We start from the raw sequence: 15,901 nt of genomic DNA on the forward strand, positions 1-15,901 counted from the left end.
ATATGGATTGAAGTATTTCTGAATTATTTCAGGAAAAATGAGATCTTGTGAAAAAATTTAGCAATGTCTAAGGCCTTACTTGTATTGCAAGCTAATAGTAAAATATTGTAGCCGAGTTGTGGACAAGCCATGGAAAATTGCAGAAAAATAATAATGGACCTTATTATTTGTGGTAATAAAGTTCATTATTACTTTTCTGTGATTTTCTGCAGTTGGCTGCCTGGGGCTCAGAGTGGGGGCTTCTGCTGTTGGCTGCCTGGGATTCCCACTGTCAACCCCTCACACAGTGGGGCTCCCGCTGTCAAAACTACAGTGGAAGCCTAATATTGTGGAATCCATAATTTCCGCAATACCGCAAGTTAAGTAGCAATATCCTTTTATTATACAAAATAGATAATCAATAAAGAACTGCTTCTGTGTAGGGGAAATTGAGATGAACAAGAGACTACGCCTTGGCTTGAGATGCTCCCATGGTGGGGCTTTGGAACAGGGCCATCATACTGGCTCCAGTTGTACATACCATAAAATTGGTTATCTTAAAGATGAACAAGATGGTGGTAGGCAACCTCATCGTTCAGTTGTGTTCAAAGACAACCACACAGACACCTTTGTACTGTTCCAGTCATGGACAGATGGCCAATATAAATATCTGGTTATCGGAGGGGAAGGAGGAGAATGACCCAGCTAACTGTTGATTTTCCTATAGTATAGTTCTTGCATTTTTAATTTTAGTAAGCCTTATATCATAAGCCCAAAAACAATGTCAGGGGTACAGGGGCCAAGAAATACAGTGTGAAAGGACCTTACTATTGCTCTGACGTTGAAGAAATCCCTTTGTGAGGATCTATTCATCCTACTGAGAAAAGTCTGGCTGGGGGAAATTACTCCATGGAGATCAGCAAATCCTAGGTGCGTAATAGAGTTTTTATGTGCCTCAGTTTCCCTATCTTTAGGAGTAGCTGCCCACTTTTGTAAAGTTCATGGAGATTCTTAGACAAAAAGCACAATGCAAGGATTATTATAAAGCATTGTATAAGACTTTTATTCTCACAACATCCTGGTGAGACAGTAAGTATTATCCCCATTTTAGAGACTGGAAACAGACATACTGTAGACAGGTTTCCCACAGAATGAAGCGGAGAAAGAACCAGGACAGGAATAAATAAGTTCCAGGCTCTCAGCCTTATACTCAAACACACTGCCATTTTCTTCTTTTCTAAAAGTAGAACCTCTTGCTTTGTCTTAAGACCTGCATAGACTATTTGCTGACTGTATAGTGGCAGCATCAACAGAAGAGTTACTCCTTCCGAGTATTGCTTGAACTCCCAGAACAAATAATAATTTTAGCTAAGACACTGATTTATGTGCACACTGAAACCATTCAATAAAATAAAATGAAATGTAACAGAGTGAACTTGGCATTTGTATAATAAACTCATTTTGAATAAAAGCCCTATTTAACATTAAGAGACACAATTAGTCTGCACTGCAATTATATCTGAATGCTGCTCAGCAGTGTTAGCCACTAGAGTACATTCTTGTCTGTCTGCAATTTTCCTTTTTTAAAAAGTTTAACATGGGTCACATGCTTCACTAGAAAGCCAGTTCAAGATTTTTTCTGTTAAATTGTGAAGATATCTTGAATGTTTAATTAAATGAATTCATGGTCTACGAACATATACAATTATGCTTTCTTTTATTAATTTGTTTTTGGATAACTATGAAAACCGACCTAAGGCTGGAAAAGCAGATAAGGAGAATTGTGCAAAATTACAACACTTTATAAAATACCAATCAAATCTTTCTGCACAATAAGTCAGATCTGTTCTCAGATTTTTTTTTTCCCCCCAAAGCACGGATTCTTCAGTCAGACTTTCCTTTGCTTTGCCCCCTAACAAGTAACTATTCTAATAATCTTCAACATTAATTCCTGTGGAACAAACAGCAGGTGACCTACTTTACAGGAAATCCTAGACAACAGCACGCATTGCTTATACATCAATGTCCCAGAACAGAATGTTCCAGGTACCTAGCAAGACAACAAACAGATCTTATATTTCCACCACTATTAACAGGAACTTTTTGTTACTTTAGAATATGGCCAAATAATATTAAAAATTGTGGGTTGCAATTTAATCCTTCCTAAACAGATACACACACTTCTAGCATAATGCAGAAAATAAGAGGTAGACTTTTCAGTCAAGATCAAGCCAATTTTGTGTACTCACTTTTGCACATGGAACTAGCTTCATCAGTAAAAGTGCATACATAAGTGGTTTGCCTGTACCAAAGCCATAACATGGCAATTGAGTGCATGTGCATTATTTTGGGCACTATCAACCGTATGCACTAAAACAGAAATTGGGCTTAAAGTCTGGGTGAACAAATTTACAAACTGGCTAAACAAATTTACTTCTGCAAATGATGCACAAACAAACCTACTTTGACATGGGAAGCTCAGCATTCTGGCTGTAAAATGACCTGCCACTATGAGCTGAATCCAGCAAAGCATTCAGACCTTGCCAAAAAGCTAACGTTAGGGCTTGTCTACATGGGGAACTCAGAAAAATCAATCTAATTAAAAGGTGTGAATTTAAAGTGGATTGGTTAAACCACATTAAATATCTAGGTGGACACTCTTATTCAGACGTAAAGTGGCCTTAATTCAGTTTAGTTTAATTCACTTTGGAAATGAATTACGATTAAACTGAATTAAGGCTACTTTAATTCTGAATAAGAATGTTCACGTAGGGGCTTAATGCGGTTTAACTAATCCACTTTAAATTCATAATTTGAGTTGATTTGGATTATTTGCTTCCTGAGTGCTTCTGTGTAGACAAGTTCTTAGTTACTGGTCAATAACCTGCTGAAAGACACCACTCATAATCCTGGAGTACTCCCACATGCCCTTGACAGAATTATCTTTCCTCTTCTGTGTGTGTTACAGATATCGAAACTGCCTGGCAGTAAAGAAACTAGAGCAGCAGAGAGTATTCCATTAAATGCAGTATGAAGCCATGATGCTAAATTAATGCTACCCACAAAAATGTCATAAGAAAACTTGATAAAGATTTTTCAAAATATATAATAATGTATTGTGCTAGCTGAAGAATTCCATGCAAGATACCCAAGACATTTGATAGCAAGTCTGTTAGGAAATATCCACAGGTAAAAGTAGAATATTCATAAAAGAATTAGATTTAAAACAGCTACAAGAGGAAGAAGGCCTATGTTTTATGGGAATCATATATAATTGTTGTTGCCTAGGAGTGTAAAGAGTAACGATACATATAAATGTTTGCTCATTATACATCAGAGGGTCTATACTAAAACAACTTTTTAAAATTAATAAATTAGAAAAGCTGCAAGTGCTGAGGTAGAATTGATTAAAAGAAATCAACCTAATGTTAGCAAAGATCAAGTGGATCTTATGTTTACTATATAAAAAGCATAAAAAGTAATTAATTGATACTATTCAGTTTCTTATGATGCTCATATTCAGTTCCAAACAATTACATAAAACATCACACATCCTATGAAAACTAAACTGCTCTTTAAGGAATGTGGTATTGTCCTGGTGAACTGTAGGAAGAACTACAACTCAAATGATAAGGAATATCATATTTCCTAATATGGATCAAAACTTTCAAAATGTCGATGTACGTGCATGTACAAATCACAACCTGCGTGCATGCACTATGCATTGCGGATGCATATTTGAATACTTGGGCTATCTAGCTATTCACTTTACCAGAATTTGCACTTCAACATCGGTAGAAAGTGACTCTAGAGTAACAGTTACACTAAGGCACCAGAAAACAGAAGTGAAACAGGAAAGAAAAAGCAGAAATGGAAATAAATTTATAATGAAGCTATATCAAGCTTATTACAATTATATAACAAACATATTACACTATCTACAGTACCTGTGGAAGTGAGCAACGGAAAAAGATAAATCAAGTACTACAAACGTACTAAAAACACACTTACTTTATTTACACAATCATCAAAAAATGCAAGGCTTGCATCCTTATCACTAACAAAGGAACATTCCTCAATGAAGCGAATAAACATTTGAGTTTTGGTCATTGATGTGTAGAATTTTTGATGCGACCGATCTCGACTTTTTAAGAACCCTTAAAACAAAGTATATGCATGTAAGAACACTTTGAAGCGAAGGAAACAGCACATATTTCACTAACAAATAGGATAATAATTACAGAAGTTATACAAAAAGTTATCTTTAAAAACTAGCAACTGTTATGAAACATCTCTATTATTGTGTTAACAAATACTATCAATTAGACACATTTTACCTTTTCAATACTGTTTTGCCAGTGGCATCATATCATTTTTACCCACTACCATTACATGGTATTTTGATTTTTTCCGTACAGCACAGTAACAAGAAAATGGTTTCTTCTTCTTCATCACCACCCCGGTGAAAAATAGTTTTTGCATATTTTATTAGCTTATGATTAAAAATCAAGAATATGAACCTTTACCTTGTAGTTCAAAGAGGGAACTTGCATCTGTGGCGGTCTCAGAAGGTGCCTCTGTTATTGGCCTTAGGTATGACCTATAACCTTTTAATAATGAAGCCATGAAACAAAGAAATGCCTCCTGGATCTCCATATCTAACAAATGCAACTTCTTCCCCGAATTAAAATCATAGTCATTCATTGCTAATTCCATTAATGCATCTTCTCTTGGTCTTTGCTGCACTGTGAACAACAACAGTGTCAAAGCACTCTCCTAGATCAAAAAAATTCTCAGTGTTGACCAAAGCTATGATTTCCTTCTTATCTTATTTGGTGATAAGTGAACTCAATAAGATAAGCAGCCAATATTATAATTGTCTATATCTGGTTTAAACAGAATAGTGAACTATGATGATTAATTCAGCATGACAGCACACAAATTACTAGTCTGTGGGTTTTACAAGAGGCAGAGACACAAACACACTTACCTTTTCAGTACAGTTACTATGGCAACAAAGACAGAATTGGTATGGACACTGCTTGGTGACATGCTAATAAAAAGGGTAGTTTATGGAATCTGTTGAAATTTATACAATTAGTTGGCAAAATAAATGAGTTTTTAAGAATATGTTAATCACACATATGGGATGCATATATATTTTATAACGCCTTCTTTCCCAAAGTGCCAACAAGAGGCTTATTGACACTATATATACACACACAAAACCACTGAAATGCATATGGCAATCAGCAGCAGCACAGTACAGTGCACAATGAGGGCAGGGAGAAATGGGGGCACTTTGGTAAAGGAAACTAGCACAAATCCCTACTCTTATGAAATGTGTCTTTAGTGTCCATACAAAGCCATTACGACCCTGATTCCCAAGGCTTCTCTGCTTTTCTCTCCCCTACTCACAGAGTGGAAACATGCTAATGATGCCCACATAGAACAGAAATATGGTTTTATTATTGTGTTCCACTGTTCCAACACATTATGGTTGCAGCCATAGCCTCCATTAGAAACTATGCTTATATGAATTTAGACTTTGGTGACAATTCAAGAAGGAATCCATTTTATTCTATATTATATAGACTATACATATTTTAGAAATTGCTAAGAAAATCCTTTTCCGACTGCAAGGTTATATGTAGCCATTAGGAAACTATATGATCTTCATAAAAGTTTAATCTTAAATAATACATACTGCCAGTTATGCAGCATGCTGTTTTTAGTAAGTTCTGAACAATACAAGACATTATTAATTTCAGATATCCTCAATGGTCACGACTGTCAAAAATGGATGCCTAAAATTAGGAACCTAATATTCTATTTAGGCCCCAAAGTAAGTGGCCTGATTTTCAGAAGTGCTGAGCACCCACCCTAACTTTAGATGCCCATTTTTAAAGATTTTGGCTAAGGTATATTAACTTCTACAACATATTAAACATGCCTGCTTTGGACCGACTCCATCCCCTTCCTATTCTAATCCATGGCTTAACCACTTGTTATATCTGCCAGTGCAATTTAGTCTTGTATGACTTTCAGACACTTCTACTTTTTAAGGCCCTCATCCAAAGCCCATTAAAGTCAACTGAAAGACTCCCACTGACTTTAATGGGATTTGGATCCGGTTCTAATTGCCAGGAACTTCAAAATGCTGCTAAGATTTCCCTCTCTTTATGGAACAGGGTCATATTACCTCCATCACATCAACTGGTTTCCTAACAGTCTACAAGTCCCATTAAAAATTGCCCTCCTGATTTTCAAAACTGTGGATTTGGTCCATATTACTACTCTAACCTCATCTCCTGCTTGTACACGTCAGTCCTCTAAAAACGTTAGTTTTCAATGTACAAAACATAGCTATCACAGACCCCAGCAGCAAAGCTTTATGCAGTCCCACTCATGGCCTTTGGCACTGGCTGCATGGGAGGAGATCGAGGGAGGAGAGTGGCAACAGTGTACACTGGATTTCAGCTATTCTAGTTTCACCGCCACTACCAGCCTCACGACAGCAGCCCTGGCATAACCCTCCGACTGGAGCTGCCCCAAGAATACAAAAAAAAAAAAAAAATGTAAATGTCACAGTAAAACCGTGCACAGGAATGGCACAATGGAGAATCAGGATAGTAAGCTGGTGTGCCCAAAACTACCTCAACTGTCAAATAAAGGCATGAGGAAAATTGGGTGGTCTGTAATGCACAATCTGTCAAGATTTTTATAGGTCTTGGCCTACTTTTTGCTCTTCTGTCCCCCCTCCTCATGACGCTTCACTTAAGAGATGTCCTTTCCCTAGTGCTTCATCTCTATTGATGTTCCCCCACCCTAAAAGGCAGTTACAGTAGAACCAAAAAGATACAAGCACCAGAGTTATGGACTGACCCATCAACCGGACACCATGTGAAACCAGAAGTAACCGATCAGGCAGCAGCAGAGACCCAAAACACCCCCCCCCCCCAAAAAAAATTCTGTACTGTGCCTCTATTGCATCTTAAAGATAGGTACATCTGGGCTGCCTGTCCCCACCCCACCCCACCCCCATGCACGGGGCAGCCACTTACAGCAAGACACTGGAGCTGCGGGCCCAAGACAGCTGGAGCCAGCCAGCCAGAGTAGGAGTGGCACTGGGGTCTGCTGTACCACTTTTACCCCTCCCCCCGCCAGGAAGGGGATGGGCTGTTTTTACCCCCCACCCATCCTCCAGGAGGGGAACATGCTGTTTTCATGCTCTCTCACTACTCTTCCCCCCCACAGTCTTGCAAACTCAAGCAGGCACTGAGTAGGAAGCTCAGCTGCTGCTGAAACCTGGCCTGCAGCGTTAGCTGCTGGATCTGGAGCCCAAACCGTGCTTTGTTCAGAGTTACAACATTTCAGAGTTTTGGACAACGTCCATTCCTGAGGTGCCTAAATTTGATTACAGTGATTATTTCTAATCTTTAATTTTATGCAAAACTTCTCCTTTCTGTAAAACATTTTGTGATATTTATCACGAAGGATGCCTTCAGCAAACTGGTAGATTTTAGTTACAGTACAATCTGTTAACATTAGCTACAATGCACCACAGTTAGTGAAAATCTTGTTTTATACTTCCCCCACTCACATTCTGCCAGTTGTTGATACAAGTTATTTAAAGTGTTCATCAGATTTTTGCAAGGTTTCTTTGGTAAGATCTTCCATGAAATAGTTTTCTTATCTCCAGTTCTAAAAAGGGAAGAAGAAAAGTATTACTATTCAGAGACCATCTTTTTGTTCTATGTTTGTATAGCAACTAGCTCAATAGGGTCCTGGTCCATTATACCAATAAATAAAAATAATAAATGGAAAATATAGTTCTACACAGGGTCTTCTCCAGAAGGACGTAATCCTATATGTATAAAATAAAAATGGGTGTGCATTAGCAATTCACTATATGAAGAACGGTCTTGAGCAAGGGAGGGAAAAGTAGGGATTTAATTTACTGTATGGAAATGTGGTCATAGTCATCCAACGGGTTACCCATACATTCTGATAATGATTCTGCAGCCAAACCCAAGAGTGACGGGAGAAATTATGCTTTAAAAGATAGAAATAGTAATGCATTTAGAGCCCATGAAAACAGAGTATTAGTAACAATACCTAATGCCAACCATAGTGTGGGCAGAGATTAAATATATTTCCCCAGAAATTTTCACCGGTGCACCTCAATCTTCTTGTTATTTTACTCCTGGGTCACTGTAGTACTGACTGCCAATGATGCACAGTAGGGCGTAAACATTTTACTTCAAACGATCTAGCTCAAGGACCGAGCCTAAAAACCATGGCAAAAAACCAGCTAATGAAAAAACCTCCATTGCCATGCCGCATTGGCAGCCACAACCTTTGCCGTTTAAAGAGGCAAAAAGGTTGCATACTATTTATTGTGCTCTGTATTTATCAACTTTCTATTTCATAAAGTTTAAACGTGGTTTTTCTGCACAGAACAGGAATGGTTTAAACCAGGGATCGGCAACTTTTGGCGCACGGCCTGTCAGAGTAAGCCCCCTGGTTGGCCGGGCTAGTTTGTTTACCTAACGCATCAACAGGTTCGGCTGATCGCGGCTTCCACTGGCTGCGGTTTGCCACTCCAGGCCAATTGGGGCTGCGGGAAGCGGCGCGGGCTGAAAGGTTGCCGATCCCTGGTTTAAGTATTATGAAATATGGCAACTATATATGGTATTTCTAAACTGTGGTGACTTAGATTTGGAAGGTGGGAATGACTGGAATTATGCAATGACTGGAGTTACGCAATGACCTGGATAAATTAACACATGAGGTGAACTCCACTTTGCTGGAGAGCTGAGGTAAATGTGACCTCAGACAACATGTTGTTGAAGTGATATAAAAGTTACACAGTTTCACCATCAACAGAGGGCAGTGGCAAGTCTTTTAGACCATATCAAAAGGCACAAAAACCACAAAAATCTCAACCATTTGTCCATCTGCTTTTTGCCAAACGGTTTATGCATATGATATCCACAGACTTCACATGCTCAAAAAAAAATGCATCTGAAACTAGTCATTGCCAGGAGAAGCATGAGGACAGCAATAATGAGAAGCAGAAAATAAGAACCTGAATCAACAAGCATGAAAGTAAAGAAAACTTAAAATATTAACATAAAAAGACAGCAGTGGGAAAAAAAATGCTGCTTTCTATGGAACCCTTCCTTCCCCCAGAAAAAGAAAAAACCCCCACAACAAAAACAGATCACCACAGTCCAGTCTCAACTGACTGCCAAAAATGCAGAGTAGAAGAGAGTTGTACAAAATCTCCGAGATCAGCATAGGTGCCTTAACACAATCTTTTTTCACAAAGATTTTTTTTAATTGTGGCCATAAATTTGCACACAAAAATTAGACAGAATTAGACAGAACCATCCTATAATTATTAATGATAAATTAAAAACAAAGAAAGGTTAATGAACTCACCAGCTTCTTTAGTTAAAAATAAATGAGAATGATACTGACAAGAAAAGCTATCAGTCAGAAAACATTAAAATAAACTTGAATTAGACTTTTGGTATAAAAAAAAAAGACTATTCTTAGAATTTATGAGCTACAGATATATTTAACTGATCTTGAAGAATACTGCTTCCTTCTGATTTTTGGTGTCTTAATACTTTTATATTATATAAAGTTTTATTAAGTGCACAATAGTTCCAAAGGTCTTTTTAGAGTAACTTAGTATTAGTTTGTTTCAACTCTGAATCATTTTATTCAAATTCTCTCCTTAGGACAATATTGCTCAAATGGTGTGTCTCATCTTTATGGGTTACCACAGAGCAGTGTACCAGGCTTAATTTTTTCAGTGCAAAAGTTCTCGCTGGTGGACAATACGTGGACACTGGATTTATACACAAAAAGATACACAGACCTATTTGTTTCAGCAACATCCAAATTATCTCTCTAGCCTGTCTGGGCCCCACTTAGCCTGCAAATGTCTAAAACCAAACTCCAGACCAAAGAGTGTTCACCTCATGCCTTGTGTCCAGCCTATAATCATTATGCCTATAAATTACGCCTACATTATTTCAAAAATTGACTACTGAAGTTGATATCACCTCCCATAGTTAGAAATTCTCTGTGCAAGGCTTCATTCCCCCACCCCTTAAAAACAGCCCAGTTTATGTATTGTTTGACTATTCTTTTGTGGACCATGTAACCATGATGGAATGAACAGCTACATTCTCATTTGAAGAACACAGGAAGAATTAAATCAATATTATTTACCCAAGAACTGGAATGGCTGATATGTATTCTTGCAGTTTTATCCACTTACCAAGTCTTCCCTTTGGGTAACCTGCTAAAAATACACTATGGGTATGTCTATACAGGAAAGAAAAAACAATGTCTGGCCCATGACAGCTGAGTTGGGCTCACAGGGCTTGGGATGCAGGGTTGTTTCACTGCTTGTAAACTTCTGGACTCGGGCTGGAGCCCAAGTTTTGGGACCCTCCCACCACACAGGGTCCTAGAGCCTGGGCTCCAGCCCAAAAGTCTACACAGCAATGAAACAGCCCCATGGTCTGAGCCTCTGTGAGCCGGAGAGTTTTTCTTTGCTGTGCAGACGTACCCTGTCTGCACTCATCCCCTTGGCTCCCAGTACTGTTCCCTAATGGTTTTAAAAGTGCACTGCTATCACTTAAATCTCTTCAGCAGCTGGCTTCTGATTATTTTTGAGATCTGCTAATAACAAATTCCAAAAGCTTTTAAAAAAACCTTAGAAATAACCAGTTCCTGAATAACTTCTGAATATATGTTAAAAAAATCCCACAAGGCTCCACACAATACTTAAAAATCATTAAGTGAGTTATGTTTATTTTTGGCATATCTTATGGAAACGGAAACCCTTGCGCCCTCCTCCTTGGCACTATAAATGGCTTCTACTTAGCTTTTATCAGGCACACAGAAACTACAAAGATAAACAACCTTGTTCTACTGAGTGATAGTCTTATGGGTTGTGAGTAGTTACAATAGAATCTCCGATCTGCATTTGAGCTTTATTCTTCTGGTTTAGCTTTCTTTATTTTGCAGAGAATTTTCTACATTCAAAGCTTTTTCACATTAGAGACAATGCGGACTAGTCAACAGAACACGGGATTTCAAGGTAGGGACTTTTGAGTCCTAATGCCATCTCTTGCCCTGACTCACCACATGATCTTGAGCAAGTCACTTAAACTCTCTCTCTCAGTGTGCCAGCTGAAAAACTGCACTAATACGCATTGACCTTACAAGCAGGGCTGTGCAGATTAGTTTGGTAATATTTGTACTGAGCACTCAACTTGACAGCAATCTACCTGCTAAATATTAAGAGGAGAAACAAGTTGGGTGACGTAATGTCTTTTATTGGCCCAACTTCTGTTGGTGAGAGAGACAAGCTTTTGAGCAACACAGAGCTCTTCTTCAGGTCTGGGAAAGGTACTCCAAGAGTCACAGCTAAATGGAAAGTGGAACAGATTGTTTAGCATAAGTAGTTAGCATATATTCTAAGGGACCATTCCAGGCAAACTGGCCCATTAAGACCTTTGCAGTTATAGGAAAAAAGAAGGGGTTAGTGGGTTACAGATTGTTGTAATAAGCCATAAATCCAGTGTCTGTTTTCAGTCCAAAATTTTTAGGGTGTAGCAGAGTTTTGAATTTAATTACTTATGCTATATATAGACAGACAGATAGATGATGCCTGGTGATGATGGTAAAGGAAGACTCTGCCTCCTTTCTGCTGAATAGGACAGCAAATATCAATGAGCTGTTGCTTCTGGCCAGAGAAGCAGATCCATCATGGAAGAAATAGTGTTAAGATGCTGCTACACAATTGAAACATAATGGGTAAAAAACAAAACTTCAAATGGAATCTCTCAGGTTTTTGCCATAGGAAATAAAACAAATATCACAAACATACAAGAACATCAGTAATAAATACTTACTGAGAAATGGTGTTGGTATCTAGGTCAACACAGCTAACATCTGGAGGGGGATCATACAGATCAAAGTATCTTGAATCAATTCCTACTATGAATGGACATGGTGCACTTAACACATCTGCCAGTGCCAAGGGGCAAAGAGGAATGTATGGGCATGGCCAGTGGAAAGGAAATATCATCTTAAAAAACAAAACAAAACACAATATTCAAATGACATTTATAGAAGGATACAATCTAGAACTGTTTTCCACATTATAAAAACATTTAACATGAAAAGTAACAGCATATGATTGAAACTGTAAACTCTAGTATTAAATAGCTGCTGTCAATTAAAAAGGCAATTTAATTTTTCTTAATTTTTAGTTTACTTAATCTGTAAAAACAGAAATCTTCTGCATACTAGCCGTTTCTCAGTAGACACACTAACATTGGTCTGTGAGAGGAAAGACATATAAAAATAATATACATCTACAAGCCCTCTGAGAGCAAAACCGAAGAATATAGTCCTACCGGGGGCATTTAGGAAATTAAAGAGTTCCTGCATTTACTGCCTACATACGATAGTGACTGGCACAATATTGTAAATAAGCAAAAGTCAAAGATAGGCTTAAATTCTACCCTCAACTCATTTAACCTCACTTACTTCTGTGGTATCTCAGAGGGGAAATCTGGTCCCTATTTTCTAAATAACACTTAAACCCAGAAGTAGTACTATATATTTGTTTTACAGTTTATTTGAACAATATTCTTTTTCACTAAAAGATATGATTAGGAAGAGATAATGCTACTTACCGAGACTAATGCCTCTGTCACACTAGTAAGGACAGACGGTCGTAAGGAATGGATGAGAATTTTATGTTCTGTTACAGCAAATACAAGTAAAGTTACTGCATTCTCGGGCCCTAGGTTCTGAAGCAGTGTAGAAAACTTGCCACCACTGTTACAAAAAATAAAACATTGGTGAGTATCAAACAATTAGGCAGAAAAACATTATAATATACTGCACCGAAAATATGAACACACATGAATGAAGAATTCATAACTGAATTTAAGCTGGGGTGTTGTAAAACACATTGCAAACTTAGTTTTCCATTTGTTTCTATTTTTTGCATTCTTGTTAATAAGAAAAACTCAGCAATTTCATTTAGTTTCACTATGCAGTAAAAAACACCTACTTATCCTACAGTACTTGTGGTTGAGATGTTGTAGTCAGTGTGGATCTCACTGTAAGTGTACATACACTTCAAGCAGATGAGATGGGGGGAATCTTTTGAATACTCATGTCAGTCCAGGCCACACATGCATCTTGTGCTCCTACAGAATGGCATAAAAGGTGGGGCATCCACAACCCCCCTCTCAGTTCCCTCATGATTCAAAGCTGTTGCTGCTGAGGACTCCACAAAGTGGGGATGAAGGACTGGGCAGAGGATCCGCACCCACTACATCATCTCAAAAAACCACAGTTGTTGGGTTAGTAACTGTCCTTTCTCCAAATGTGTCAGCGTGCATCCCAACCTAGGCGATTAGTAAGCAGTATCCTCATTGGCTGGTGGTAATGACGAGTTCTAGCTGAATCTAATAATGATTGAAGCACCACTATCCCAAACTTGGCATCTGTCCTACCCGCTAAGTCAAGGGCATAAAGTTTGACTAAGGTTAGTGGGTTACTCCGTGTTGCTGCCTTGCAGATCTCAGATACTGGCACAATCCTGAAGCAGGCTGATCCTGCGGCCTGTGCTCCGGCAGTATGCACCTAGACGTTTGGAGGAAGAGGTTTGCCAGCTATCTGATAACAGGTGAAAATACACCATATGATCCACTTAGAGATTCTCTGTGACAAGATAACTTGACCTTTTACAAGGCTGGAAATGGCCACAAAGAGATGAGGAAACAGTCTGAAAGGCTTGGTCCTGTCAGTGTACGAGTAGAGCCTGGGGAAATGCAGTGTGTGTAGCTTCTGTTCCTTCTTGTAAGCAAACTTAACCCAGAAGAAGATAAGCAGATCAATCAATTGGTTCAGGTGGAATTTTGAAATCACTTTAGGGATGAATTTGGGATGGTGTCACAGCACCATCATGTCCCTGTGAAAGGAGGTACAGGGAGGACAGGTCATGAGGGTACAGAGTTCACTGACCCTTCTGGCTGAGGCAATAGCAACCAGAAAGACTCTTTCAGGATAAAACTGTATAAACGGCAATTTGACAGCAGTTCAAAAAGAGGCTCCATGAGCTGTAGGAAGATGAAGATGATGTTGAGATCCCCTGCAGGAGTCAGATGTCTAATTGGTGGGTAGGTACGCAGAAGGCCTTTAAGGGACTTGAATATCTTTGGGTGAGAGATGACCAAACACAACGGTGTCAGAGCGTGACCCATCAATATTATTGCAAGATAGAGAGCTAAATGTTAGGCAACATCCCTCAAGTGTAGCATGTAGTCAAGGATCTTTGATAACAGAGCCTCTGCTGGGTCTAGATTCTGCTGAGCGGTCCATGTGGAAAACTGTTTCTATAACTTTCTGTTTTATATGAGAATTTCCTGTGCTTGTCAGTAGCTGTCTCTTTTGGCAGTGATTAACCGATGAAAGTCCAAGCAGCCAGGTGCAATGACTGACTATGGGTCTGGCTGCAGTACCTGACATGATTCTGAGCTTTTGAGTCTGAGCAGGATGTGAAATGAATCGGGGGGGGGGGGGGAGGTAGGGTGCAAGGCTGACCAAACATCTGCAGTAGATGCAACAGCCAAAACTGCATTGGCCAGTAAGGAACACTGAGGACCAACACGGCCCTTGTCCCATGTGATCTTGGATATCAACCTGGGGGGTTAGATGATAGGAGGAAAGGCACATAAGGAGGGCTTAAGTCCCTTATAGCAGGAAGGCATCTGGCTACAAACCCAGGTTCATGCTGCCTCTGGAGCAGAAGTTCGAATAGTTGCTGTTGTCTTTGGTGGAGTAAAGGCTTTTTGCAGGACTCTCTCCACTGATCAAATATTCTTCTATGATGGACTTCGGCAGGGACTACTCATAGTTGGTGACTGAAAGTCTGCTCAAGTCTGCCAGGCAATTTGTGACTCCTGGAAGGTTCCGAGTCAATGGGGCTATGCCATGGTGACGACCCCATATCCATCAGCTGATGGCAGATGGGTGATGACTGAGCATCTGCTTGCTTATGTAGTGCATTGCAGATGTATTGTCAATTGAGATCTGCACCTTGGAGTTCCACAGAACAGGCAGGAATGCCATACAAGACAGTCTTGATAACCCTGAGCTCTGGAACGCTTATATGGAGTTTCAAGATGCCCTGCGACTAGGACTCCTGCATTTGCAGATGGCTCAGGTGGGCTCACCAAGCCATTCCTGGTGGGTCTGTGATGAGTCATTTTCAGAGAGGGAATCAAGAATGGAATTCCTTTCATGCTTTCTCAGGATCTAGCCACCATCTCAGCTTTTGCAAGACTTGGGGTGGGACTTTGACCTCTTGCTCATGTGTTGTCTGAACAGGGAGTACACTGACCTAGCCAGAGTTCAGGGGCCACAGGCAAAGTCTGACAGAATTTAGACGAAGAGACTTTTACTCCCAATATTTCCAATTGTGAAGCAGAAAGGGGGTCTTCACCTTATCCTATCCAGATAACAAAGAAGTCCGAACAGGGTGGGCATAAAAACACTCACAAGCTTTCTACAGGACTTGATACCACTTTTCTACTCTTTTTGCTGCAGCCAAGATAGTGACAGGTGTTTGCCACAGAGCTTTAGTGGGGTCATACAGTCCTTCATTTATCAAAAAAGGGCAGTTCTGGCTAGGCCCAATGTCATCAGTGTATCAAGCAATTTAGGATTTATTTTTTTTAGTAACTGATGTGCCTATTTCTAGAATGTCCACTATTCACATAAGCAGACGTTGGAATGTCTTAAAATCATCTGGCTCTGGGGCTACTGCTTTGCCTGATGATAAGGTCTTTGGGAGGCAAGGCAAGATGGCATT

The 15,901-nt window shown here is 39.3% G+C and overlaps 1 protein-coding gene across 3 annotated transcripts in view; it reads right to left on the bottom strand.

The window, feature by feature from the left end:
* Window positions 1-15,901, bottom strand: part of DENND4A (DENN domain containing 4A) — a 96,843-nt gene that overhangs the window by 37,999 nt on the left and 42,943 nt on the right. For all 3 annotated transcript variants that reach the window (XM_074966576.1, XM_074966577.1, XM_074966578.1), the window contains 5 exons: window positions 12,711-12,855; window positions 11,922-12,097; window positions 7,583-7,683; window positions 4,506-4,724; window positions 3,991-4,136 (listed from right to left, as the gene is read on the bottom strand). In XM_074966576.1, coding sequence (XP_074822677.1) covers window positions 3,991-4,136; window positions 4,506-4,724; window positions 7,583-7,683; window positions 11,922-12,097; window positions 12,711-12,855 — 787 coding nt within the window. The remainder of the gene's footprint in view (window positions 1-3,990; window positions 4,137-4,505; window positions 4,725-7,582; window positions 7,684-11,921; window positions 12,098-12,710; window positions 12,856-15,901) is intronic.

The sequence above is a fragment of the Natator depressus genome, chromosome 10 (assembly GCF_965152275.1).
Source record: "Natator depressus isolate rNatDep1 chromosome 10, rNatDep2.hap1, whole genome shotgun sequence".
NCBI lineage: Eukaryota > Metazoa > Chordata > Testudines > Cheloniidae > Natator > Natator depressus.